The sequence below is a fragment of the Eupeodes corollae genome, chromosome 1 (genome assembly GCF_945859685.1).
Source record: "Eupeodes corollae chromosome 1, idEupCoro1.1, whole genome shotgun sequence".
Classification (NCBI taxonomy): domain Eukaryota; kingdom Metazoa; phylum Arthropoda; class Insecta; order Diptera; family Syrphidae; genus Eupeodes; species Eupeodes corollae.
Window position 1 is genome coordinate 62,887,262 of NC_079147.1, and position 27,155 is coordinate 62,914,416.

The 27,155-nt window shown below is 37.4% G+C and overlaps 1 protein-coding gene across 1 annotated transcript; it reads left to right on the forward strand.

Annotated features, from left to right (window-relative positions):
• The first annotated feature begins 99 nt into the window (after positions 1-99).
• Positions 100-25,820, forward strand: LOC129953690 (intermembrane lipid transfer protein VPS13B). The gene is made up of 17 exons (XM_056067024.1): positions 100-366; positions 426-997; positions 1,057-2,960; positions 6,687-6,909; positions 6,982-7,095; positions 7,162-10,374; positions 10,444-10,600; positions 10,671-10,898; positions 10,958-11,985; positions 15,640-15,725; positions 15,787-16,057; positions 16,125-16,856; positions 16,932-17,115; positions 17,173-17,473; positions 17,547-17,701; positions 23,543-25,354; positions 25,422-25,820. The coding sequence occupies exons 1-17, from the start codon at positions 280-282 to the stop codon at positions 25,620-25,622; spliced, it is 11,268 nt and encodes a 3,755-aa protein (XP_055922999.1). The 5' UTR covers positions 100-279; the 3' UTR covers positions 25,623-25,820.
• Positions 25,821-27,155: the final 1,335 nt, after the last annotated feature.

Here is a 27,155-nt window from a genome sequence, read left to right on the forward strand (position 1 = left end):
ACGTCATTTCTTGCCGGCTCAACATCAACAAACACCCCCCAAAACAGCTGTTTAACTGACATTTCAAAAAAGTGACAACACGTCATGTCAATTGTCAAAATATTTTCGTTTTTCGACTTAAATTTATTTCCGAAACTACGAACTACAAACACACAAAAAATCATCAAAAATTCGCCGTAAAACATGTTAAATTAGCTCGGAATCATCTGGATTAGCATGGATGTTCAATAAGTCGGTGAAGTTTTGAAAAATAAGAACAGACATCATCACTTTTTTAAAATGTTCAAATTGGAATCGTACATTACTCCAATTATTCTAAATCATGTTGCCAAGTATGTGAAAAATATTCGTCCTGAAGACTCGCAGGTGAATCAAACAAGATCTCTGAACTTTGTTTTATCATAACTCACAAGTTTGTTTCTTAGGTTTCCCTGTGGGAGGGTGAAGTCGCCTTTCAGAACCTTGATCTACGATTGGACGTTCTTGAGGAAGAACTTAATCTTCCCTTCGAGTTCCTCTCGGGTCATGTCCACGAACTATCGATTCTGGTGCCATGGACGAAAATAACTTCGGAACCAATCAAAATCACCATCAACACCATCGAGTTCGTTCTCAAACTGAAGGATTCCAATCCTGACACAGCAAATGCATCGCCCAGAAAGTCAGAGCAGAAGAAGCGAATATCCAAGGTCGACGATGGCACCCAACAGCAACAAGGATACATGCCTGGATTGGTTAACAAAATCATAAATAACATCGTTATCAATTGTCATAATATCATCCTCAAGTATGTGGAGGAGGACATTGTGGTTTCGATGAACATTCAGCTGTTGTCGTTCAGTTCGGCCGATGAGGCATGGAAGCCGGCCTTCACTGACATTCATCCCTTGAGAGTGTTTATGCGGAAGCTCATCCAAGTCTCTGACTTAACCATTTGCTTGGATAAACGCAATGCAGCTGGACAGATCGATGTCTGCCAAGAACCTATTTTATATCGGTAAGTAATTTCTAAAGGTCAGCATTGTGACACATTTTAAACCTCTTCAAAACTTTCAGATGTTCATTGGAAATGCGAATCGTTCGCAAATACAACATTAACACCTTCCACCTGGGCAGTATAACGAGAATAGCAATTTTTACCAAGCTTATGGAAATGAATGTGTCTTCGCTGCAATTTCCAATGGCAATGCGATTATTCAAACTTCTGCTGGCTCTTAAAAGTGGCGAATTGAAATCAAAGTCCACAACCAATGTCCTTGATGATGAGAACGATCCACAAGAAGGAGCCATATCAGCATCTAATTCCTACCTTAACTGGGCTTGGAATCTAATTCCTAGCTTCGGGTTAACTGAAACCGAGGAAGAAGAAACCGTCGAGGAGGAAATCACCGGTCAGCTACTGGACATTGGAATCTATGTTGAGGCTCTAAATTTCACCCTCAAGAGTTCTGAGTTTATCACCGACTCAATTGTTGGAGCAACTAAGAAAATCCGCTACTCGCCAATTGTGAAGGTTATTCTTGGTGGAATATATTCCGAAACTGTTATAATTTCCGACAAAAACTGGTCAAACACAAAGTCCGGCTGTTCGAGTATTGCTATTGAGCCACTCGATAGCTACAAAGATGAGGACACGGATATGATTGCGTTGGTGACGTCGTCGTCTCCATTGACTTCGAGGGCTTTTCTCGATCGGAGTCTCTTTGATAGTAACTTTGTTGAGAAGGACTGGAGTATAGCGACCATTGAAGAGTACAATGCTCGAGTTACGGAGGAATATCTTCTCTACCGCAGTCCAGCCATGGCCTTTGATCTAGTGCAATACAAAGAGGAGACAGATGATGAAGCCAGCACTTCCAAGTCGGAGGATAGTAAAATCAGAAGTGTTTACAGAATGCTTGCATCGTCTATGACCCTGCGACACAACCAAACCTATTGTCGCATTGCAGCTGTCTTGCAGGAGCTCATAGCAGCCTATGACTACCCACCATACCTCGATGATAAAACTGACGCAAATGCCGGCTCGCCAAAGCTTCACCCACCACTTTTAGAGGACTATGATTCTCTGATGACTGGGATTCCTCTACGAATTTATAAATTCAACCTTAGTGCAATAAATGTAGAGTTCCATCCAAAAACCGAACCCCTTAACATGAAGTCAACAAAGAAACTTCCACTAGCCCTGCGGAAAAATCTACCGTTTTTAAAGCTTTCTTTCGAAAACGTCGAAGGGCAATGGGCAACTCCTCTCGATCCCGACAAGCTTGTCCACACAACATGTCAACTGCCAGATAAACCAATCGAACTTCTAAATGCCTGCTATGCAAATGCACAATTGCGTTTCAAGAACATTTCCCTTAAACTAAAGCAACAATCGGAGACTTCAAAGATATTCAGCATTCCCAAGGGCAACATCTTCTATGGGGATCTTCTGCAACCGGCCTTGTGGAAAAACGAGGAAGTCCCACTGCGTAAAGTTGATGTGACTCTTGAAAGTTTCGCTCTAGAATTTTCTAATAGTGAACTCATTTTGGCACTGCGACTGTGGAATACCGTTATATCGTACGATAGTCAGATAATACAATCGATTTCGAAACAAGCTTCAAGTCACGAAAAGAAATTCGTTCGAGTACGGAATCAATTTAAGAAACTCAACCTGGAACTTAAGAAACACAGCACAACAATTATGTATCGAGGAAGTCTTAAGCTTTTGCAATCCTACATTGTGCGCCCCCATCTAACCGATGGACATACGAAATATAATCTTCTAACAACAACTGGCGGTGGGCAGCGGAATAAATGGTTGGAATGGTACGCCCAGATGCCAAATGACTTCGGGAACACGGATGGTATTAGGTCGGTGATAGCATTGTGGATAGAGGAGTACAATTTGCTGATTGATGAGAATCTAGTGGATTTTCTTGAGTTTATGGAAACAGAATCCTTAACAACTCACAAAGGTAAGGATACAAAATTGTTGTTAAATAACTTCTTAAGCAGTTGAAAGTAGATCTACGTTGTCTTAATAAGTCTTATTGTAAAACCTAGACATAGGTGACACATTACAATCTATTGTACATAAAATTCTTCCTAGGAATTTTAAGAATTGTGGCTTACAAATTGCGTAGATAGGAAGATGCCTTGTCTGACTCTATCCAAAGAATTGTTTCCGTATAAATATTATCACACCGAAATCGTTATAATGGCCAACTTCAATGTTCACAATTCTTCTTGGCTTTTCAGATTAGGCAGACAACATTCGAACGAATGTGTGCTAAGACTTTCGTTCAGTTTTTTCAGTTGCATAGCTTGTCAACGAGCTTACTCGAATGTCAGACGTTAATGGGCAAACAGAAAATTCTCTTGACTTGATCCTACTCACTTACTTAAGGTGGCGCTGCAATCCTGTGTGAACTAGAGCCTCACCCAACAAACTTCTCCATCTAGCACCCGACAAACTTCTCCCTAGATAAAAGTCTCCAGTTTCGCGCTATAAGTTGGGTGAGGTCACTTTCCACTTGTGCGTGCCACCTAATCCGCGGTCTTCCTCTACTGCGCTGTCCTGTGGGTGTGGATTCGAAGACTTTCCGGGCCGGAGTATTGGTTTCCATGCGCTCTACGTGACCCAGCCATCTTAGTCGTTGGACTTTTACCCTTCTGGCTAAGTCTACGTCGCTGTACAGCCCGTACAGCTCTTCTCCTCCACTCCCTTTCGATGCATACGGGACCGTAGATCACACAAAGAACTTTCTTCTCGAACCGACCCAAGGTGCTTTCATCCGCTTTTGTCATAGTCCATGCTTCTGCACCGTATAGCAGGATGGGGATGATAAGGGTCTTATATTGTCTTTGGTCCCTCGAGAGAGAACTTTACCACTCAATTGCTTTCTTAGTCCAAAGGACCAACGGTTAGCAAGAGTTATTCTGCGTTTGATCTTAGCGCTGGTGTTGTTTTCTGCGTTTACAGCGGAGCCTAGGTAGACGAAGTCCTTGACTGCCTCAAAGTTACGTCTGTTGATGGTGACGTTTTGACCAAGACGTCGGTGTTGTATGTCCTTTCTTGACGACAGCATGTACTTTGTTTTGCCCTCATTAACCGTTAAACCCATTTCTGCAGCCTCTGCCTCAATACTCACAAAAGCCCCATTGTTATCACGCTGAGTTCTTCCGATTATGTCAATGGCATCAGCATATGCCAGTAATTGGACAGACTTTTGAAAGATAGTGCCTCTAGTGTTGAGGTGTGAGCTATGCACTATTCTTTCAAGCACGATGTTAAAAAATCCCATGACAGCGCATCACCTTGTCTAAAACCATTTTCTACATCGAAAGGTTCTGTTAAGTTGTTTCCAATCTTTATGGAGCAGCGTGAATTATCCATGTCATTGAAATCGATGAAAAGATAGTTGGTGTCTATTTGGTGTTCTTGGGTTTTTTCTAGGATCTGCCGTAATGTGAATATTTGATCGACTGTGGTCTAAGACCACACTGATAAGGACTTATTAGGTTGTTGACGATGGGCTTTAGATGTTCATATATTACGACAGAGAAGATTTTATAGGCGATGAAGTAGACTGATTCCTCTATAGTTGGTGCAGTTTAGAGGGTCTCCTTTTTTCAGGATCGGGCAAACAATACAGAGGTTCCATTCATCAGGCATGCTTTCTTCCGACCATATCTTACAGATAAGTTGGTGCATGCTCCTAACCAACTTATCTCCAGCTGCTTTAAAGAGCTCAGCATTCAAGCCATCCGTTCCAGCGGCTTTATTAGACTTCAGCTTAGATATGATGGGATTGTTGGCTTTAGTCGTCTATGTTGAATGGATCATCATCCTGCCTGACAGCGGAATTCGCTTCGTCGTCGCCGTTATACAGTCTGCAGAAGTGGTCCTTCCATATCCTCAGCGGTTCCACCATGACGTTTCCACTTTCGTTTTTGCAGCCTTCGGTACATTTGTGCGAAACAGTCGTAGCTTTTTCCTGATAGAGTTATTCGACAAAATACCGAAAGCCGCTTTTGCTTTGCCGATGCGGCAGATGACGTCTTGTTCGGTCTCGCCTTCGATGGAGGCGATACTTCCAGGGTATTGAAAGCTCTCCTTTTTTCCACCGGTTGCGAGGAAATATTTATTTCAGTGGATGGTCGGGTTCCGAGGTTGATCATTTTTGTTTAGCCGGAATTTATTTTCAGCCCGACAACTTCTGCTTCCCTCTCCACACATGTTGTCATTTGAAGGAGATCCATGATACTATGAGAGTGTAGGCAAACATCGTCCGAATAATCAAAGTGCTTTAATTAGGATTTCAAAGTCCATTAAATCCCTCCGTTACCTGACAAAGCTTCGCGCAGTACATCGCTTATCACTTTAAGAAATACAATATTGGCGACAGAATACAGCCCTGTCTGACCCCTCTTCGGATTTCAAAATCATCTGGCAACCTACCATCGTGCAAAACGTGAAACTTGGATCCATAATAATGTTGGTTTAATATCAGCAATTAGTTATTCTGAGATGCCTCTCCTCTGTAAAGCTTCCAAGATATACTCCCTGTTAACGCTCTCAAAGGCCTTCTCGAAGTCGATGAGCAGCAGGTGTAGTGGTGATCGATATTCAACGCACTGTTCAATAATGATCCGCAGGGTGTTTATATGATCAATACAGGAGGATCCATCAAATGTGACCTCAAGATGTTCTCTGACGCGTTCCAGTATGACTTTTGCTACTATTTTAGCAACGGCAGGTAGAACGCAAATTCTTCTCTAGTTTTCGCACTTTGTTAGATCTTCTTTTTTTGCAAGCTTGACGATAATTGCCTTCTTCCACTCATCGGGGAAGCTTTCGATGGTCCAGACTTCTTTTATGAGCGGATGAATCAGTTCGCTTGATGACGTTGACGCTGCTTGTAAAAGCTCTGCAGGAATTCCATCAAGTCCTACCGTTTTGTTGTTCTTAAGTGCTTTAATTGCGGCGACGATCTCATCTTTACTGAGAGGTGCGGTTCGGATTGGGGGATTTGTTTGTTTAGGCACTTTAGAAGGCATCGACTGCACGTTTTTTGCAAACACTCTGTTTAAAACCGAGGAAAAGTGTTCTTTCCACCTTCTGACTTGCTCATCCACCGAACTTATCACAGTACCGACTAATTATTTCACCAGGTGTTGTTTAGAGCTGTGTGCACCGTTCAGCTCTTTGGCTATTCTGTAAACGGTTGATGTAGTTACGCTTGTCACGACGCACGCACACTGCCGTGAACCTCTCTCTTTACTAAGTCTAGCAGAATCTTTTATGTCTTTAATCGATCAACTTTGTTTTTTGACATTTTCTATAACTCAGTTATAGATTTATTGCTGGTGGGTTTTCAGCATCTACTTTTTTTCCCCATTTATTGTGCAAAGCCAGGTTTTGACACCCGCTCGATTTGGATAAATGAGTTCTGTACAACTTGTTGTGTGGACAAAAACCTAATTGTCTTATTGATCTGCCTACGCTCAGGGCCCAACTAAGCCAACATCTGTTACAGAGTCTTAAGTCGAATTTAAATTATTTACTTTCATAAACTCCAGTCGCAGAGTTAGTTATTTAATTCTTAAAGTTACATACATTTATTCCTAATCTCGGTTTAAGCTAAATAAATAAGAATGTACATTATTTAAAATCATTACCATAATTAAAATAATTCTAGCATTCGTCGAACCTACTCCAGAAACAAGTTCATCAACTCCACGAGCTGCAGCACCATTAACAAAACAGTCATCGAAAAAATCCTTACATTCCGAAAGACTACCATCCCGACGAATAAGTTACCCTGAAGAAACAATTCACGTCAGTTCAGAGAGAGACGAAAAAGCCAATGTCGAAACAAGTAGTAACCAGGAGTTGCGAGAACAATTTTCCTACAGGAAAATGTAATTCTATCTTCTTATTTAATTCATCCATCCTTTTTTTCCAGCCTCATGCTCTCTGGTTTTTATTTCTAGACTTCCATTTATCAAAAGAATGTTTGTAAGAATTCAAATATCAAAAGGTAATGTTCGCCTTGCTTCAAGTCCAAACAAAAATACGCCAAATATTGCCAATTACACAGAAATCACGTAAGTAAATAATAATTTCTGTTAAAATTAAACAAGCAACAATTAAATCTCAAAATTTTTGTTTAGACTGCCAAAACTTTTATTTAGTTCAGCTGCAGCTGAGTACATTGATCGCTTTAACGTACAAAATGAATTTAAAATGCAAAATCTAACACCGTCTAAAGACACATTCCCCTGGACTTGTAGCATTTCCGACTTTGCCATTCAAAGTTCATTGAATAATATCAATCAAGAAGTTATACATCCCATACAAACATCCATTACCATTGCAATGACCCATAGAAAAGAAACCATGAAGGTTCTTAAATCCGAACAGCAACAACAACAGAAGCCGGTGGTTGTTGAAGAATCAAAAGAGGAAAAAACATCGAAACAAAGTGTATCGTCTAGTTTGCCAACCGTCGATAGTGGATTTACTCCTTTGGTTGAGGAGTTTCAACGCAGGACAACGGCGGGTGGCAGTGTGTCGGCCAATGGAAGGAGTCAATCGTCTGAAGAAAATGGACAGAATTCCATTGAATCGGAGAAAAGGAAAAGTTATCTAAAAGAAGCTGTAGAGATTGTCTTCTCCGGCAAACGAAAGTCTCAAACAAAGGACATCGTTGCGATAAGTTTGCACATTGACACTTCACCAATTCACGTCGAATTCGGTTCGGAGAGGATTCAACTTATATTGGATCACATCTCGTTCCTTTCGAAAGCTTTTGGTTTCTTGAAAATGCCTCCCAATCTAACAACTACTCAAGAAAGAGATGAGATCCAAATTGTCACAAATGCAGAGGAGAATTCAAACATCAAACAATTCCTTGAAATGGAGACCAATTCAGAGACTTCAGTAGTGTCAACCGATAAGTCAGATAGTAAGTTCGTGGCATCGATTCTCCTGCAATGGACCATCACTAAATTCACCGCTGAGTTAGACGCCTCCAAGGCATCAAAATGTAAACTCGTTCTCGATATGGAAGACCTGATTTCGTCGGTGGACAAACGGGAAGACTTTACAAAGTTCAGCAGTAAAGTTGGGACTTTGAATGTGCGATTCTTTGAGATGGGCCGAGGAAATGAGTTCATTCTGAGCGATCGGTTGCGAATTAAAATGCAAAATGATTCCTATACCCGATCGCCGCTCTTTAATATGATAATCACGACTGTGAGTGTGAAGAATTTCTTTAAGAAAATAGGAGCCAAACGTAAGGAGTCGTCCGATGTTTGCCGTGCCATTTCGGAGGTAATCGTCAAAATGGAAGCAATAGAAATGATTATTGACCTAGACAAAGTAGCTATCCTTGCCCCAGCCTTAAAAGCACTCACAGGAGGAGGTGATAGAGTTGCCAAAAGAGTTGAACAAACGCCAACTCCGCCGCCATCTAGTTCTCCCTGCACAGCATATCAATTGCCAATGGTGCACTTGGAAAGCAGTGGATTCACTGTGTACGTTCCAACAGAGAATTCAAAGCCTTGGTGTTCGGTTGCGATATTTAAGGTATTCGGTATAAAAATATCCCCAAACGCAGAGAACCCCCTACAACGATGCCCCGTTCGGTCAGATGTGTTTCAAAAAGCCGCACAAATGGGAATTCTCAGCACACCCGGTTCAATAATAGAAGACCGACAATACGAGATTACTTTGCTAAACATGTCAGCGGCTACAGGCAATTGGAACGAAATCCTCACCCACATGAAGGAACATGCCGACAACTTCCACAATACCAACCCGGCATTTGAGTGGAACAATCAGAGTCGAAAAAACTCCCTGGAGCTGGTGAAAATTTTCAGTAAATTCACCATTATCACCACCTACGCGCCGTGCATAACCTTCAACAATGTTCTAGTGTGTGGCCAAGCCATAGAGTTCAACTGCATAAATGATTTAGTTGCAGATTTGACCACAGATCAGTTGAGTCTGTTCAGTTGCATAGCCTTCAAAATGCAGAATATTATGAAACCGACACAAATCATATCTACGGGTAAGGTTCCGAAGAAGTCGCGAAAATCACCATCGCAGACTTCCTTAAAGGAGCCAGATTCAAAAACGAAATTCAAGGACTTTAAATCCTCGGCTTCTTTTCAGTCCTTGGACACACTCGATACAAATCAGCGTTTCCTTGAAGATTCTTTCGAAAAACCAGTCACTGATTCTGGATTCTCTTCGAGCAAAAGATCGCTGTCGAAGACTCTAATGAAAGACTCGTCTCTGAGCAGTTTACAAACGGTTCCGCGTTGCATGCCCCACACAATATCGTTTGTGTCGGGAATATTCATAATAAACTTGTTAAAATGTTCAAGAACAGAAAAAGACGATGCTGGAGTTGTTGAAGAACGCCAGCCTCTTTTATCCATTAATCTCAACCAGCCAACCTTTTTGTTCTCACAGTCGATCTACGAAGTCACCAAGAGGTATTCACTCTTCAATTTTTCCTTCACTTTGTATCATCTGCCGGAAAATTGCCCGAAAGATGATGACACCAACGAAGACCAAGATCCAATTCCAGAAATTCTCTTCGACACAAAGCGAGGGGAAGTGGGTTCGTCGGGCATCCCACCGGCACTGTTTGTCCTGAAGTCGCACACCACCAAATCCAAGAAGCACGAAATCGATTTGAATTTTTCCAAACCCTCAACGATCCGACTGTCGGAGCTGACCATCAAACTTTTGACCCAGTACATGGTTCTGTTCTATAAGACAATGCTTGAAAACTCATGCTTCAATGCTCCTTCTGAGAAATTGATCGTTCGAGCTACAAAAATTCAAATGTTGAAAAATATGTTCCTCAAAGCTGATCGTTTCAATTTGAAGATCGATATGGTTTCGATGAAGTTCTCCGAGGATTGCAAATACAGTATGAAAGTTAGTTTGGTAGATTTTAGACTTGCTACAAGATTTCTCAGCCGGCCGGAAAAAATGAACACCAAAGGATCGATGGGTGGACTTTATGTGCAATCGAATAACAAAATCATCATTCATCCCATAGGCGTGAAGTTTAATTTGGACTTAGTCCAAGAATCCTGGAATCGTCTGCCCATGGCTACGGCAAACATGAAGTTCAATGTCATTCACTGTGATATCGGTGCAGAGACAATAAGCAACTATTCAGACGTAATGAGAGCTTATAAGGCTGGCATGGAGGCATCCAATAGTTTGTGGGAAGAATTCCTCAAGAGAAGATGTGGCGATAGTGTGCAAACGAATCGCGAACGATTGCAAAAGATTAATCTGCCAGAGATCGAACAGAAGAAGGAAACTGAACCAAAGGAGGAATTCTATCAAGATGACCTAAGGTATTTATCTCTCTAAAGGGTTCCGTTTCAGATGATTATCGACTAAATAATTTGTTTTGGAATTTCTAGAGCTGGAGCTTTTCAATTTGTAGAAATGATAGCCGATACTTTTCTGCCGATGCCCTACCAAATTCAGATCATCAAGAAAAATTATGGTATAATTTGCTGGCGATATCCCCAACCAAGAAAAATGGCCAAGATTCATATATTTCCAGTGCCAATGGCGGTAATTTATAAGCAAATATATTTTTTGATAATGATAAGTTTATTTTTGGTTTTTTTTTTTTGTCTAAAAGGTTCCCAATCCAATTCGTATAAAATGTCGAATGGAATATTTTAGCGAAGCACATGAAAGTTTCTTGCATTATTGTGACTTCTGGCTATCTGAAACAGTTTCGTTATCAATTCAGTTACCTGAGCGAGAGATCACAGCGAATATTTGGAGAGTTGTGATCCAACAATCGTTGGTCTCCATCAATCGAGAATGTTTCGAAACGAGTGAAGAGGATGAGGAACTACGATCAGTAAGTTTGGCCTACTAATTAATTTGCTCTCAAATTCTAATTTGTCATCTTATTTTTAGATAATTAGCATCGGCATTGATGAGATTTTGAATTCAGCTAAAAAAGAGACCGATTTTATTCTACACCCCAAAGTTCTGGTCGGTTGCATGAGGATTGATACAATATTTCGACCTTGTACCATTCCAAAATTCCAAATACTGCTTAACTTCAACGAGATTCAAATAAACCTACAAAATCATCAGAGTCTAGATTCCAAATTGCCGGCGCTTTTGAGAAAGTTCAAAATATCCGAAAACAGCAAACCAATCAACCAGACATTTGCCCGCATTGGTTTCGAGAAGATCAGTATTCATGCATCTTTCCATACGTTGAGTAATTATTCAATACATTCCGAATTGACCTTTGGCGTTCAATGTCTGGACCATGGCTATTTGAATCTTATCTCGATGATCGAACAGACTGATTTGAGTGCTTACTTTAGAATAAATGGAGCTGTAGAAAGTAGCATTGTGGCAGATAAGCTCAGTCTGAACCTTGGCCCTTCGATATTGCATAATTTGATGTGTGCCAAACAAAATTGGGAAGCCTACTTTCGGGAGGAGAGTGAACGCCAGACTTTCCTCATCAGCAAATTCATTGTTGCCAATAGAACGCATACCAGTCTGAGCTTTGGGCAGAGTGGCACGACCGAACGGATTCTTTTAAATCCAAAAGAATGTTGTAAATATTCTTTCAGCAGTGATTGTTTCGGTCAGGAGTTAACTTTTTATTTATTGGTTGGAAAGACTGAACATTCGAGTAATCCCTTGGGAGTTACACTTGAATTTACAGCATCGGCTGAAAGTATGGTTAGTCATGTGCGGATCGATGATAAATGTTTTGCTGCAAGGATTCGCAAATTATCAGCTACACAGTATTATATTCTAATTAAAGGACAAATCGAACTGATATCAATGGTAAATGATTCGTTTGTGTTGGACTTCTATCGAGACAATAAGAAGACTGAAGAAAATGAAGTGCGTTTGGAGGGAAGAGATCGAGTTTCATTTATACAGCCAGTTATGACTGATAGCAATATTTGTATAAGGTAAATTATTTGTTGGATATTTGATTTAGATTAAGTTTTATTTATTCTAACTAAGCTGAATACATACAGTTTTGGTAAAATGGCTTCTAAATGATAAATCGATTCTGGTTTATCACCAAAGGCCTGATATTTGACGAACCCCCTTAAAAAGTAGTCAAATCACACATTCTTCCTTTGATGTTGCCTTAATTGGAGGGTAATTTCTTTGGCAGCTGAGCTGGCCAATCAGATCAAGGCCCGTCTGAACGTTCCCATTGATTGAACGTTGATGTAGTTTCGATGGTCGAAAAAAAGTCAGGTAGACAGATAAGTTGGCCTACATCATCTTTATTGAATATATCCTGCATCCTGCATCCTGCTTGACAGCGGAATTAGACTCATCACCGTCGTTATAAAAAGTCAGCAGAAGCGATCCTTCTTATAAGAAGATTATATTTTGTAAGATTTAAGAGCCAAATTGAGCTCTTTGTCAGTTGTGCAAGGTGTGAAAGGGATCTTACATTGAACAAAAATGTCGAGTAAGTTTTCTAGTATACTGAATCTTGTGCATAATGTTTAAGTGTTTCTTAAAGTTTTGTGATACATTTTTTTTGTATTGCTTTTGTGTATATTTTTGTGGGTGGGCAAGAATTTCCACTTTTGATGACCTTTTCCTGAAAATATTCCATCCCATCTCGATTTTGAAATCGGAGATGTTGATGATGATGACCAAGCTGAGTTTATGTGTTTTGGTAATGAAAATTAAAATGAAAATGAAAGAGAGCCTTTGAGCCTTTCGCATGTGTCTGAATCAGATGGAGTTTCAGAGGATAAAGTTTTACTTAGCGAAATAAAAGCTACGCACATTAAGAATAATACCGTGTGGACTAAAAACAGATTCTGTAACTATACCTAATATGGAAACACCTGTTCAGGAAGGATTTGTTTTACAAATATTTCCAGAAGAGCTTATTGACTTGCTTGTTTGCAGTACAAAAAGCTGGCGAAGGCGTCTCATATTTTACTCCGACGGATGGCGAAGAGATCAAAAGTTGTTTGGCAATAAATCTGTTCATGGGTATACAAAAAACTGCCAAGCTGCTGAGACTACTGGTCAGCTCAGCCAGAATTACGTGATCAGTATTTGAGTTCGATAATGAGCAGGAAGAGATATCTATGGCTTCTTGGAAGCATTCACTTGAAAGACAATACCAAACAAGCTAGCAGAGGAAGTACAAACTTAGACAAGCTTTTCAAAACCCAACCAATGATTGATATACTGTTGCGAACTTATTTGTCATGCTAGATGCCCTCGTAACATCAAGTAATCGATGAATCTATGATTAAGTTCAAGGGACGTAAGCGGATATAACGTGTGGATTAGAGCCAATGAGTCTGCATACATATCCTTATTTAAAATCTACAGCGGAAGATCGTCGAATTCTGCAGAGCCTAATCTCGGTGCTCGTGTTATCAAGGACCTGTCTCAAAAATGAATAGGAAAAGGACACCATGTGTTTTTGAAAACATTTTCAATTCCGTCCAGCTTCAAAAATATTTGAAAAACAAACCATTTATTCATGCGGAACTGTACTGGCGGGTCAGTTGAGACAGAATGGCGTTCGTTAAGTGGAAGGATACGAAAGCTGTCCAAATCTAAGGAAACTTTTTGGACCCTTCCAGAAATACAACCACTATGCATAAGCAAAAAGATGTTACTTCGGTATCCATCAATTGTCCAGAAATGATAGCAGTATACAACAAACACATGAGATTCGTTGATAAAGCCGATATGTTAAAGTCATGCTATGATATCGATCGGAAATCGAAAAAGTGGTGACATCGTATTTTTTGGCATTTCCTTGAGGTTTCTGTTGTGAACTCATTTAAAAGAAAGATCAGTTGAGAATGATAAGTAATAAACAGTGAAAAAGTTCCGAATCGCAATAAAAAATGGACTTGCAAGAGCTCATGCACACAAAACCAGCAGAAGGCACCGCTTATCGGAATTTTCGAATACAAACCCTTCAAACCAAATATTCCTTTCGAGGTGCTATATGACCAATCCGCAAACATGCAAATGTACGGTTCTTCTAGAAGATGTACATACTGCTGCGCTATTTGCCAAGTAGCCTAATGCTTATCATATGAAAAAAATGTGTTGTTATGGTTCACACTAAAAAAATAGAATACATTTACATATTAACATAATACAGAATTTTTTTTCGATTTTTTTCCAAATAAAAACTTGCTATGGCCTGGTGGTAACACTGATGAACCACACAAAAAGAAGTAATTCTAGAAGTATGTTTTTGTTTAAATTTTTAAGTTTAAACAAACTTAATTAATATTAATAAAGAAAGTAAAATCAAAAACAAATTATTAATTCGGGTGGCAAAAGGTTAAAGAATTAATTGTAATAGTAGTAGTAGATACACTTCTCTCGCTAAATCCTTTTGATATGTTCGTGAGATCCTCGCTAAGGATCTTTCTTCCTACAATTTGAAAAATTATTGCATTGACATATTTATCGATAGCTAAGTAGTAATCAAGACCATTTCTGCCACTGTCACAAAGTCAAGACTGATACAGCAATGCCGTAGGGAGCTTTAAGTTAAACCAACACGGTTACCCTCTGATGGGTCCCAGGACACTGTGGCATTGAAAGTAATAAAAAGGCGGATACATTTTCCAAAAAGTGATCAATGCTCCGTTTCATTGAAATTGCAAAAGCACTCATTAGGCACCCACATAAACAGAATGTGTATTGGCTCATCCGATTTATGCAGAGAATTTAAGGACGAGATGACGGAAGAACATATCTTCCACTTTCTATGTGAATGTCCAAGATCATCCTGCCACCTAGAGACATTCTCAAAATTTTACCAGAAATCCGGATGTCTCAGGGTGGCACTCTCAACCTAAATCCTCACCAATCTTCTTATACCCTACCGAATCCTTTCTCTTTTCTGGGGAGACAATGGATCCAAAGACATCCGAATGATATGTTTTCTTGACCTTTATAGATGCATCACCCCATACAACCTAACCTATCCTCAGCATTGACTGATTAAAACGGACATTTTCGTGTGTATTTGCGTTTCACATGCTCGTAAAGTTGTCAAGCACTCTTCTTATCCTATCTCTTTTTCCTCCTGCGGAGTTGGTGTTCCTCTCAGGTCTGTTGCTCGTAGGGCTGGAGCGCAGTCCTCATTTTTTCTACAAACCTATTTTTGTAAACTATAAACTTTTCTAGTGAACGTTTTGTATGATGCAATGCAGGACTTGCAATAGCTAAACAAATCTTGAAAAAATAGAAATTCTTCCACTTGAGTTTAAAAATGCCTTTTAGCGGGTCCAGCGCTAGGTTTGAAATTTTCACTCGATTCAAACATTTTGGGTATTTTTTCTTCCAAGTTTGGGAAAAGGGTACATAAGCAGAAGCAATGAACACCCATTACCTCATAATAAAAATAATAAAAAAAAAAGAGATTCCACATACGCCACCTTAAAAGAAATGTGAATGAAGTAATTTAATTTTTGCGGACCTGCTCAAAAGATATTTCTCCACAAGTTATAATGCTTACCTTAAGTTGGTTAAGAAGTCTTATGATTAGCATTTACTCAAAGCAATTTCGATTGGTTAATTTACCTTTATTTCTTTTTACTTGCAAGACTGAAAATGTATGGTGAAAAAGGAAAAGGACAAACTGGAAACATTCCTCTAAAATCAAATAAAAGTTATCCTTGGCTTGTAAAAGGTAAATTATGAAAAAATACTATATATTGTTATATTACATTTATATTTATATTTAACACTAGTTCCTGTAATTGGTCTCAATAAATATATCAGCTATTGGATTCGAATTATACGCGAATCTATCACCGAACTATCCACAGACACATTTCATCCGCAGAAAATTCTAATTTGTATTTGGCCAATCTTCGAAGTACGTTCAATGATGACCTGTCCAATAGTTGGATTGGAGAATTCAACTAACACACATTTTACCATTGGACCCCAAGGCGAAAGCTATGCACTAAGTGTTCCAGCAACCCATCAAACAGATCACCGGATAAGTTTTATCGATGAGTAAGTAGAAATCAATTAATTTTCAGGTACATCCTTTTCCATTATAAATCAATTTTTTTTTTTTAAGTTTCAATACTGCCCCGGAATTCAATCTAACCCTCAAAGCTATCGATTGGAATAAGTTCTTTTGGTATGATGATAAAATTTGGACAGTCGATCATTCAATACTCGAGCTGAGTAAACCGGCCCTAATCAAATGGCCAATGAATGATGAAGAAGAACTTCGAATACGTCGGACTTGTGTGAATAACAAGAACACCTTCCTTCTGTATAAATGTTCCCCGAGCAGGGAATTCTCTTGCACCCTCTGTCTGGAGGTTGCACCTTGGGGAACTTTTATAAATGCCACTGGACAAACGATTTCAGTGCAGAATTCCAAATCAAAAAATTTAATCGAAATTGCATCGAATGCAATCGCAATGTTGCCACTGATAAAAACCGAATTCACCTTAGCCATTCACAATGGAGAATCCTGGATAACATCGTTGCCAATCATCTTCGATGAAACCGCCGACACATCGAAAAGAAAATGCTACCGTCTCAACGAAAACGACTCATCAGATATTGTCATCCTGAGAGGTGAAGAAGTTTTCAAGTTTTATCTGACTTTCTGCACGAAAAACGAGCGAAACATATTTGTTTTGAAGCCAAAGTATGTGATAGCAAATATGAGCAAACAACCTCTAGAAGTGTTCCCTTTTTGCTTGGATCACAAGGAAACCGCTTGCAGAAAGACTATCGAGGATCTAACACCAGCTAAAGCATTAACTGTACCAATTGATACAACATCAGAATATAGGTACAAATTGATTATAAGATAAATCATTTAAAAATTAGATAATAATGTAGTTGTTGTATTTGTATTTTTGTACAGCATTGGAATGTGTCTTGATGGATTCTATGATCTGAACGTGTACAAATCTTCAAGATCGACTGATTCTGCTTTTGTGTTCTTCGTCTGCATCAAGACATCTAGCGAATCCGATGTGTCTATACCAGTGGCGTTAATGCATCCATTCAATCGAAAATGTTTCAGTATCCAGGACAATGAGTCATCTGTAAGTTTTCAACTCATAAAAAGTGCATTTAAATATAACTGTTTCATATTTTTGTAGATTCCCTTCTCAGCATCACTTATAGAAAAGAATGGTCAATACTTTTTGAGTATTTTCGAAGACACCTCTCCCATGATATTAATCAACAATCAAACCGACTTACCCCTAATTGTTGGACAAACGACAAGTTCCGAAAATAGTAAAGTCTCAACTACTATACCTGAATATGATGGTAAACATTGTGAATGGTATCAAATATCTAAGCCGCATTCGCGAATGTATTATACGCCTCCAACATCGTATGCAAATTTTCCTGATGTTGAAATATCAGTGTGTAATCTAAGCTTAGCTTTGTATAATGGTAAGTTTTATTTTGTTCTTCTTTTTAACATTATTTTTGAATTCAATTTGTTTTTTATTTTATTTTCATCCAGAAAAAAGCAAAAAGAAAACTATAAAATGGTCAAAGTCAATTGAAACAAATTCTTCATTTGAGAAATTTCTTCATATTCCAGCACATGGTGATGTTAAAGTGATCGTTTGTGATAAACATCGGATAATAAGAGTTTCGATATTTTATATTGCACAGGTAAGCTAAACAAACCATTGGTAAGATATCAGGCATACATTAAATCACAAATTTTGTCATCCCAAACTACTCTCCTATATTTGTAAAGAAATAAGTACCGACAAGTGTTTTTGGATTCAGTCAAGTAGGTTGATATTAGATTTAAGAAACCATTCGCTAGAAATTAGGCCTTCAGCGCTTAAGCTCTGGCAAAAAACTCTCAACCATTCCAGGGTGCGAGTAATATGAGTTATTTTTTTTTATTTACTTCAATCTACGATCGAACATCCACAGATTTCGCTTTATAGCTTAATATAATATATACAATACTTTAATATAATATAATATAATATAATTTAATATGAATAGAATAATATAATAATTAAAAACAATTTAGCGGTATATATATATAAATTTTGAAAGTGGATTTTTCAAAATAAATTACAAGTAAACAACATAAAGTTAAGAAGAATTTTGATTTAAAACAAATGTCTTGAACTGATATCCAAATTTTCATAAAAATAATTAAATATTTTACAACAGTGAGATATTGGCTCTCGCTGCCAATAATTTGTAGAATGGGGCATTTCAAAAATAAGCTGCCTCATTCTCAAAGTTCTACTTGGTGCATGGATATTTTACAGAGAATGTCACGAACAAATAAAACACTGAACATTCTACGCCTCGACTCAAGAGTTTGCCTTCCAAGCATTAAACATCTACTCCTATAGTTCATGTTACTATTACCGGTCATTGGAAATGCCTTCAATGCGTGCCTTAAAAAGTTTTTCTGAATTTTCTCAATCCTATCTATCAATTTTTTTGAGTCTGGATTCTAAATAATGCAATTATATTCCAGCAATGAACGAACAATTGAGCAGTATAACGTTTTCAATGTATACGGATCCTTAAATTCGGAAGAATTTCGTTTAAGAAAACCAAGCATAGAGTTTAATTTAGAAGCAATATAGTTGACATGGGATTCAAAAGATAGTTTTTCATCAAATATTACACCTAGATCTTTTGATTCACTTACCCTACGTAACTTAATCCCATCAATGATATAATCGAATATTATTGGATTCAATTTGCGACAGAAAGTTAAAACAAAACACTTTGATATATTTAAAAGCAAATCATTATGCTTACACCAATTTTCGAAGTTATATAAGTCTTGTTGGAATGTAAGACAATCACTTATTTTGTTGATCACCTTAAATATTTTGATATCGTCTGCGAATATAAGACCTTCAGATATAGATAAAATTGATGGAAAGTCGTTTATAAAAAGATCAAACAAAGGTGGATTAAATAACTTCCTTCAGGTACACCTGATAGGACTGTTATCGGATAAGACTCTAAGTTACCTATTTTCACTATCTGCCTCCTACCAATAAGATAAGAACAAAACCATTTTAGTAAAGTACCATCAAAACCATATGCTTTTAATTTTTAATTAAAATTTGGTGATTTACTCTACTGAAAGCTTTGACAAAGTCCGTATACACCACATCCATTTGGCATCGCTTTTCTAGTGCATTAAAACATTTGTTAGAAAAGCAAGCCAAATTCGTGGAGGTTGATAGGCCACTGAAGAATACATGTTGGGAATTAGAAATATGATTTTTAATAATGCAATATTATTTTACTTTTTTTGGAATAATAGCCAGTTTGCTTATTGGACGATAGTTTATTATATTCCTTTTATCACCAGACTTAAAAATAGGATTGATAGTGGAAATTTTCCACTCATCTAAGAAAACACCACAAGAAAGAGATTGATTGTAGATAAATTGAAGCGGAGAACTCAAAGTTTCAAAGCAGTACTTTTAAACAATTGGAAAAATTCCATGACAATCTGGATAAATCGATGGGTCCAGTTCACGCTAGGCAGAACTTACATCATCAATATCTAAAAAGATATGACAGTAGTCAGTCATTGGTAATAAAGAACTTGCGTCATAGTTATTACCAATAACAATATCAGAGGAGTTGTAGATATTTTGAAAATTATCGGCAAACCAATCAACAATAATTCTAGGATCACTAGATGTAACATCATTGTAAATCATAGACAATAGAAAACCAATTGATTTGCGTTTTAAATTAATAAAATTCCAAAAACATTTGGGATTGAGCTTGATATTTTGTTCAGTTTTTTGAACATAACTACTATAGCAAAACTTGGACAGGAATACAAACTCTTTCCTAAGGCGAGAATATAACATGAAATCTATTTGGTTAATAGATACTTGATAATTTTTAAAAGCATTACTTTTAGCATTTTTTAACTTATGCAACCTTACGTTAGATCACGGAGGATGCGAGTTCATTCTATTTAGAGATCGCGGAACAGAGGAAGCCAATTCTCTTCCAAAAATATCTAAAAATAATTTAAAATTACTTTTAAAGCTACGGTTAGAGTTTAATTGCCAATTTAAATTACGAAACCTTTCATTTAAATTATTTAAATTAATTGTATTAAATTTATATTTAAATTTATCAATAGTTTAAAAAAGCATTAAAATTATTAAAGCAAATCGTTTTGATACAAATTGACAGGGCAACATGGTGGATGGAATTTGAAAACAATGGGATGCATTCAGTAACAATGGATGTGTTATCCTCATTAATGAAGACAAGGTCTAGCATTCTAAATAGAGAGTTATGAATAAAGCACACTTGAATTAAATTTAAAGCAAACAACGAATCAATTAACTCAACTTCAGATGAAATAACTGTAGGCAACACCCTATTTTCAAATTGCATCCACTTAATGTCACCCAAATTAAAATATCCAATTACACAAGTAGATATATTAATATTACTCTCAGAAAAATTAGAAATAATAATTTCAATATTTGATAAATGAGATGAAAAACCGATGGATAATTTTAACTTACTTATTATGAGAAAAGTTACAGGGTTTTCCATGGGTAAAATAATTCAATTTATTATTGATCTATATCTGTCAAAACATACATTTCCAATGTTTTTGCATTCAATTGGGCAAAATAAATTGATTTATTTTTTATTTAAGAAGATAAAATCTTCAAAACCAACCTTGCTCAATCCTAATACAATTTTTTTAAACGTATAGCTGGAAATTTGACAGATCTACCGCACTCGTTAACACTTAAAAAGTTACTATAGTGTAATGACAACAAAAAAAATCAATTATCAAAGGAAATCTGAATTGATCCAAGGAAAACCTTATTACTCTTTTAGGATTTGTCAATTTCTTGAGAGCAGCGATAACCATGAAAAAAACTTTCTGATGACACAGGCTGAGATTGAAATCAGACTTTCCACGCACTAAAATACAATGCGACAGAAATTCGAGCGTATTTTGTTTATGAAGAAGCTCACTTGTTGAAATGTTTGTGAATTCAGATTTTAAGTACTTTATCTACATGACGAACATGACTGTTGTTATTAAACAACTTACTCGGGTCTGATTAGTTATGAGTAGTTAATTTATTTATGAGTCAACTAAGACTGGGCACTTAAGGCTATTGTGTCAGTTAAAGAAAAAAACTTCTACTAAAACCGTTTGTCAATATAAGACGACATCTTTAGGAACTGATCAGTATGACTTCTCGATAGTCACGTGGACTCTAGCGCAAACTATCAAACCTAAAGATTTTGTATGGTTTGTTTTGAGATGTAAAAAGGTTAATAGTGGAGCTTCATGACGAAAGAGGTGCTGGTGTTAACTGACTGATGACCAAGTCAAAGTCTAATGAAAGTCGTGTTCATGGTTTTTTATGTGGTGACAGGAAAGATAGGTTTAGGTCTCTCTGGTGGTTGTAATCGCTCCAGTCGGATAAGCTCAAGAGTTTGCATTCCAAGCATTAAACATCTACTCCTATAATTCATGTTAGTATTATAATGAAAGTCGTGTTCATGGTTTTTTATGTGGTGACAGGAAAGATAGGTTTAGGTCTCTCTGGTGGTTGTAATCGCTCCAGTCGGATAAGCGTTTAAGTTCAAGCTTTTTTTTATGTAGCATAATAGATCGAGTTTGGTGGTAGGTTCAAAATAGTAGACAGTATTGTGATCATAATTTTTTACAGCGTTTATGACTGATAGACTGTCTGAAGATATAATAAACTTTTTGTTGTTTATAAAAAACGTTTGTCATACTCGTATCCAACGCTCGTTTTTAATGACACTCCTATTATAAGCTCGACTAATAAAGCCAATTTGCGTGCATTACAGTTTGGTATTAATTTAACGCTGCTTAAACTTTTTCATTTGTTCTATTACATTGGTGTCTTTTCAAGCGAATGAAAAACAGCTTGTGTTCAGCCCGTCCTTAAAGAAGCTTTATCTTGTTTCCCATCTCACAATCGTGTTGAATCTTACTTACGGCTTTAGCAACAACAGGTTTACCGGTTAAATATTGGTTTATCGATTGAAACAGTGAACAACCTTTTACTTTTTTTGTGGAAAATAAGATTATTGCACTTGATATTTCTAAAGCATTTGATAGAGTTTGGTGCCAAGCTCTCTTATCGAAATGCGTGCTCTTGATATTAATAAATCTCTTCTTGTTAGAATTTGAATCTACCTTTATAACCGTTGTTTTAACAAGTTGTATTGTGTGGTTTCAAATCTGAGGTGGTGTTCCTCAGGGCTACGACTCCTTGCTGATAACAATACCCTCAGTTTTTTATATTCGTTTCTTTCTCCACACTGTTATCCTTTACATTAATAATATCGAGTATCGAGGAGCTCCTTTTGACTTAAAATATCCAACAGTTGGTTTCCCAAACCTTACAGTTTTCGAAAAGTTGCAATACTGTTTCCATAACATATTTTTCGAAAAAGAATGACTAGTGCACATCTACTTTGAGCCTCTGTAAGTTATTTTTCTAGTCTATAAATTCTGTTCTGTATTGATGCAATAGTGTCTAGTCGAACTATGAAGTCTAAATGTTTACCTCCACGTTACACGCTAGGCATGAGCTTTCCAAAATGAACCTGTCACATCGTATTTTTCTCATTCATAGATGAAACAAGCTTACCATGGCTTATTAGGTCACGTAATCGAGTTTGCTTGCAGCTGCTATCCCTTCCTATCTACTTCTACAAATCATCGTGTACGCTTTCCGGCAAATTCTTTTAGATCACTCAAGCTTTTTGTCAAACGAGCCCATTCCTCCTCAAACCATCCTGCAGTTATTTATTTAATGCATTTGTCAAATCGACTACAAAATGAGTCTTTGTATATTAGGTCCCATGAGTTTCTGCCATGTTTTGTAAGAGTGCTTCGTTAAAAATACGTTTGGAAATAGAAGCTCGATAGGTATCTAATACAAAAGCTTGCAGTTTCCTGTCGATAGTTGGTTAGTTATTTTCCAATTGCTGCATCCGTAAAATAGTACCGATTTAGTATTTGAACAATCGTAAGTTTGTGTTTAAGCTAAGGCAGTTATTCTTCCGAACATTGTACAGCACCCTTTGCTTTGCCGATAAAGCTAGCATAATCTTATTAAGTTCCTACTTCGGTAAACACAATACTCATAAGATACTGGAAACTCTCTACCGGTTATTGTGGTCTTTTTATTTGTGAGGGTCGCTAATGTATTTGAAACTTCAAATTGTAGAAAAACCAATTCAGACAAGTCCCAATCACAAGGCGCCACTTTTTTAGATTTCAAGAAATTCAAAATTATTCTTAGAAAGCTTTCTACAATTTCCAACGTCTTGTTATGAGCTTTTTTAAATAGAAACCTCATTTGGGTATTTAAAAAATCAACTGATTCAGCCGTTATTCTTGATATCGATAGAATTCGTGATAAAGCTCCTTTGGTTGCTACTTTTTCTAATTCCTAACAATTTCATTTCTATTTCTAGCAACTTGAGTTCTCCGTTAAAGACTTGCGATCTCGCCTGCTTACACCACAATCAACAAATGACTCTCCCGAAAACACCACCGAAACCAGCGCACAAAATGTTATCACCGACACCGACATTCTTCTGAACGACGAACCTTTGCAACGAATCAAACCCACGCTATCATCACAATGCATCCATCAGACATGTGATCCATCTTCGATGCCAAATGCACCGCTAAAAGTTTTATTCTCGGTCAACGAAATTAATGTGAAAATATTTGTTGAATGCAAAAGTGCTGACTACTTGAAAAAGGAAATAATTGCCCTTTACATCGATGATTTCATCCTTTCGTACAATAACAGCAAACGGAACCTCAATTTGCAACTAACTAATCTCCAAATTGATAATCAACTCTTTTCGTCGGGAAATTATGACTTCCCAGTGATTCTTTGCTCACAGGAACTTTATAAACGATCATCGAATTCGCCATCGGTGTATTTCACCAGTCGATGCCAAGAAAAAGAAGAACGTCCTAGTCCGATGGTAGATATTACGGTTATTTTCTATGATGACGAGCCAAGAGTGTCGTCGGTCAGTTGTCGGTTTAGTCCCATCCGGGCTTACATCGAGGACACGTATTTGAATGAAGTATTGGACTATTTGGTCGAATGTACACCCTGCAATGTGGTTTCACAATCAAGTTCGTCCGATTTCTATATAAATTTGGCTAAAAAAGAGTTTCTGATTCCAATGGACATTGTTGCCAAGGCTCTGTACATTTCTGAACCGATGAAGATGCAATATTTTCGAATAGAGTCCATGAACGTGCTGCTTTCGGTGCACACTTGCGTTCGTTTGTACATAGCCCTCGATCATAGTCCATTGCAGTTCTCCTCCTACGAACGGCAGGATATCCTCACACTCCCTCTGCGTTTTGGTCACACAATTGGAATGCACTATCTTTCTGGAGCTCTTTTTGGAGCCGGTTGGGTTGTTGGTTCTTTGGAGATGCTAGGTAGCCCCAGTGGCCTGGCACGTTCCTTCTCCATGGGCCTAAAAGACTTCGTTTCGATGCCAGTGCAGGGCCTTCTAAGAGGACCATGGGGCTTTGTTGTGGGCGTGACTCAAGGTTCGGCATCGCTCCTTCGGAATGTAACAGCAGGAACGCTTAATTCGGTCAGCAAGCTAGCAGCATCGGTGTCGAGAAATCTGGACCGGCTCACTCTCGATCCTGAACACATTCAACGAACTGAAGCTTTAAGGAGATGTCGACCACAGGGATTCACGGAAGGCTTTACACAGGGAATAACAGGTCTGGGTATCAGTATTTTGGGAGCTGTCGGAGGCATCGCCAGGCACACTCTAGAAGCTCGCACAACATCCGAGGTTGTGACAGGAATGGGTAAGGGGATTGTTGGTGCTTTTACAAAACCCATCAGTGGAGCTGCTGAACTGGTGGCCCTCACGGGACAAGGTGTTCTGCATACTGTGGGTTTCAATGCAATGCCCCACCAAAGATCCCCCTCGGTACCTAGAAACATCGCCACCCAGATCTCCGAACAAAAAGTGTGGAATCTACTTTTGAGTATTCTGAAAACTGTCCTCGAAAAGGATCAAATACTCTTCTATAACGAAATCACTTTGGTGGTGAATGGGAAACTCTGCCCGGGATCAGTGTTCTTAACATCGACAATTTTTGCTCTCCTCGAGACAAAAACCAACAAATTCTCGTTCATAAATCCATCACAGAGTCTGGAAATTGCTATTGATTCCAATGACAAGACATTGCTTCATGTTTGTGTTAAAAAGGAACGAAATGAGTTTGAGGAGGTTAGTTTAGAGAAAAATGTTTTACAAACTTTAGTTTGAATTCTAATCAAATTTATTCCTCCCACAGGGATCGTCATATACAAATCACCGTATAATGTCATTCCTTCAAACCTCGGGTCATCATATCGGAATGAGCATGACTCAAGAATCATTTGACGATATCTTGAAAAAGGACTCGCGACAAAATAGCTGTTCTTTCTATTTAAGTGAATACTTGGGACAGTATTTGATTGAATATTTGAAAATTATTAATTTAAATAATTCATAGAACCCATCCACACACAATTAAAATTTATACCGGTAGTGATTTAAATTATTTTTTTTTATTTTTTTCTGTTCTTTTCACTTTCTAAAATATATATATTTTATGTACTTGTTGATGTTTTCTAGACTTTTTGTTGATTTTGGTAAGGAATTTTCTAAATTATAAACTAAACATAAATAAAAATCCAATATTTAGTTAATATGATAGTTTTCTTTTTAATTTAATGATCAAAGATGTCAAAGTTTTGTGATTTGGCTTAAAAGTTCATGATAGTGGCTTAATCCACTTTGCAAAAATAATAAAGCACCTGTCTTTTTAAAAGTTCATATAAGACTATTACCGTAGGGATACGTTTGTGTTCTTAATTAATTACTGTTTCAAACTATTTTTTGTAAAGAATCACTTTTAGATTTCGCAAGTAATGATCTTCTGCTTGTTTCAAAGGACAACACATTTCGAAGAATTATATTAGGTAAGAGTATTTGCATTTTTAAGTAAATTCTTGTTGAAGATTGTGTTTTTAGTCGCCCGTGCTTGTTATTATTGATTTCAGTTTTATAAACGTTTCAAACTCACATCGAAACAAATTATTACGATCGATATGACGAGAATTTTGGGCGATCTATTTTCCAAGCAATTATGTCTAAAGAGACAAGAGTAAGGAAAGCAACAAATAAATTTGGACCAATTTCCCATATATATCATACAAATAGGTTGGTCTGATTCTATCTTACCTACATTCGGCAGGTTCATGCGACGTAAGGTGCAGGTTCAGGCGACAAAATTGAGCGTACACTCAATTGAGAATTATTTATTTGTTACTTTTCCTGTTTAAGATGCAATATTGTTGGAAAATTCTTTTTAATTATATTTTTAAATTATTTCTATTTTGAAACATTACTTACATTACAAAAGGTAATATTTAAAAAAAAACTTTATTATCTCAACATTTCATCGCACAAAATTAAGCAAACACTTTGTATTTTTGGCTTCTAAAATCGAGTATTCAAAAAATGTACTGCTATATTTACTTGCTTTTTAAATTGAATTTGAACCCAATGTTCGTCGCAGAAATAATTTTCGTTTCAATATTCACTTCCTCATTTTTTGTGGAAGAGAAAAGAAAAGAAACCGATATTGCTACAATTAAACCGTGTGTCGGTCGAATACATTTAACGGTCCAAGAAATACTTAAGAAATATCGGTACGACCCTAAACAAAGATGGAAGAGGACGAAAAAAAATCTTTTCTCAGCAACACGAAAGAATGATTTTAAGAAAATTCGAGATAAACCTCAAAACGAGTGTACCAAACTTGGCGACACTTATTGAAAGACCAGTTTGAACCGAAGCTGTTCGTCGCGTTCTTCGCAAGAATGATTTTAAACGCAGAGTTGCTCAGAAAACACCTCTTATTTCCAAAATTAATAAGCGAAAACCGTCTTGAGTTTGCTAAAAAGCACCTCAACAAATCCCAAAGTTTCTGGAACGATGTTTTGTTCTCGGACGAAAATGAACTTATTTGGGTCTGACGGAA

What these genes read in the sequence shown, in the direction of transcription:
- LOC129953690 (XM_056067024.1), top strand. Translation starts at nt 280, where the DNA reads ATGTTCAAATTGGAATCGTACATTACTCCAATTATTCTAAATCATGTT. An exon ending in GATAGCAATATTTGTATAAG is followed by an intron (nt 11,986 to 15,639) that starts GTAAATTATTTG and finishes TTTACTTGCAAG; the next exon opens with ACTGAAAATGTATGGTGAAA. An exon ending in CGATATTTTATATTGCACAG is followed by an intron (nt 17,702 to 23,542) that starts GTAAGCTAAACA and finishes TTCTATTTCTAG; the next exon opens with CAACTTGAGTTCTCCGTTAA.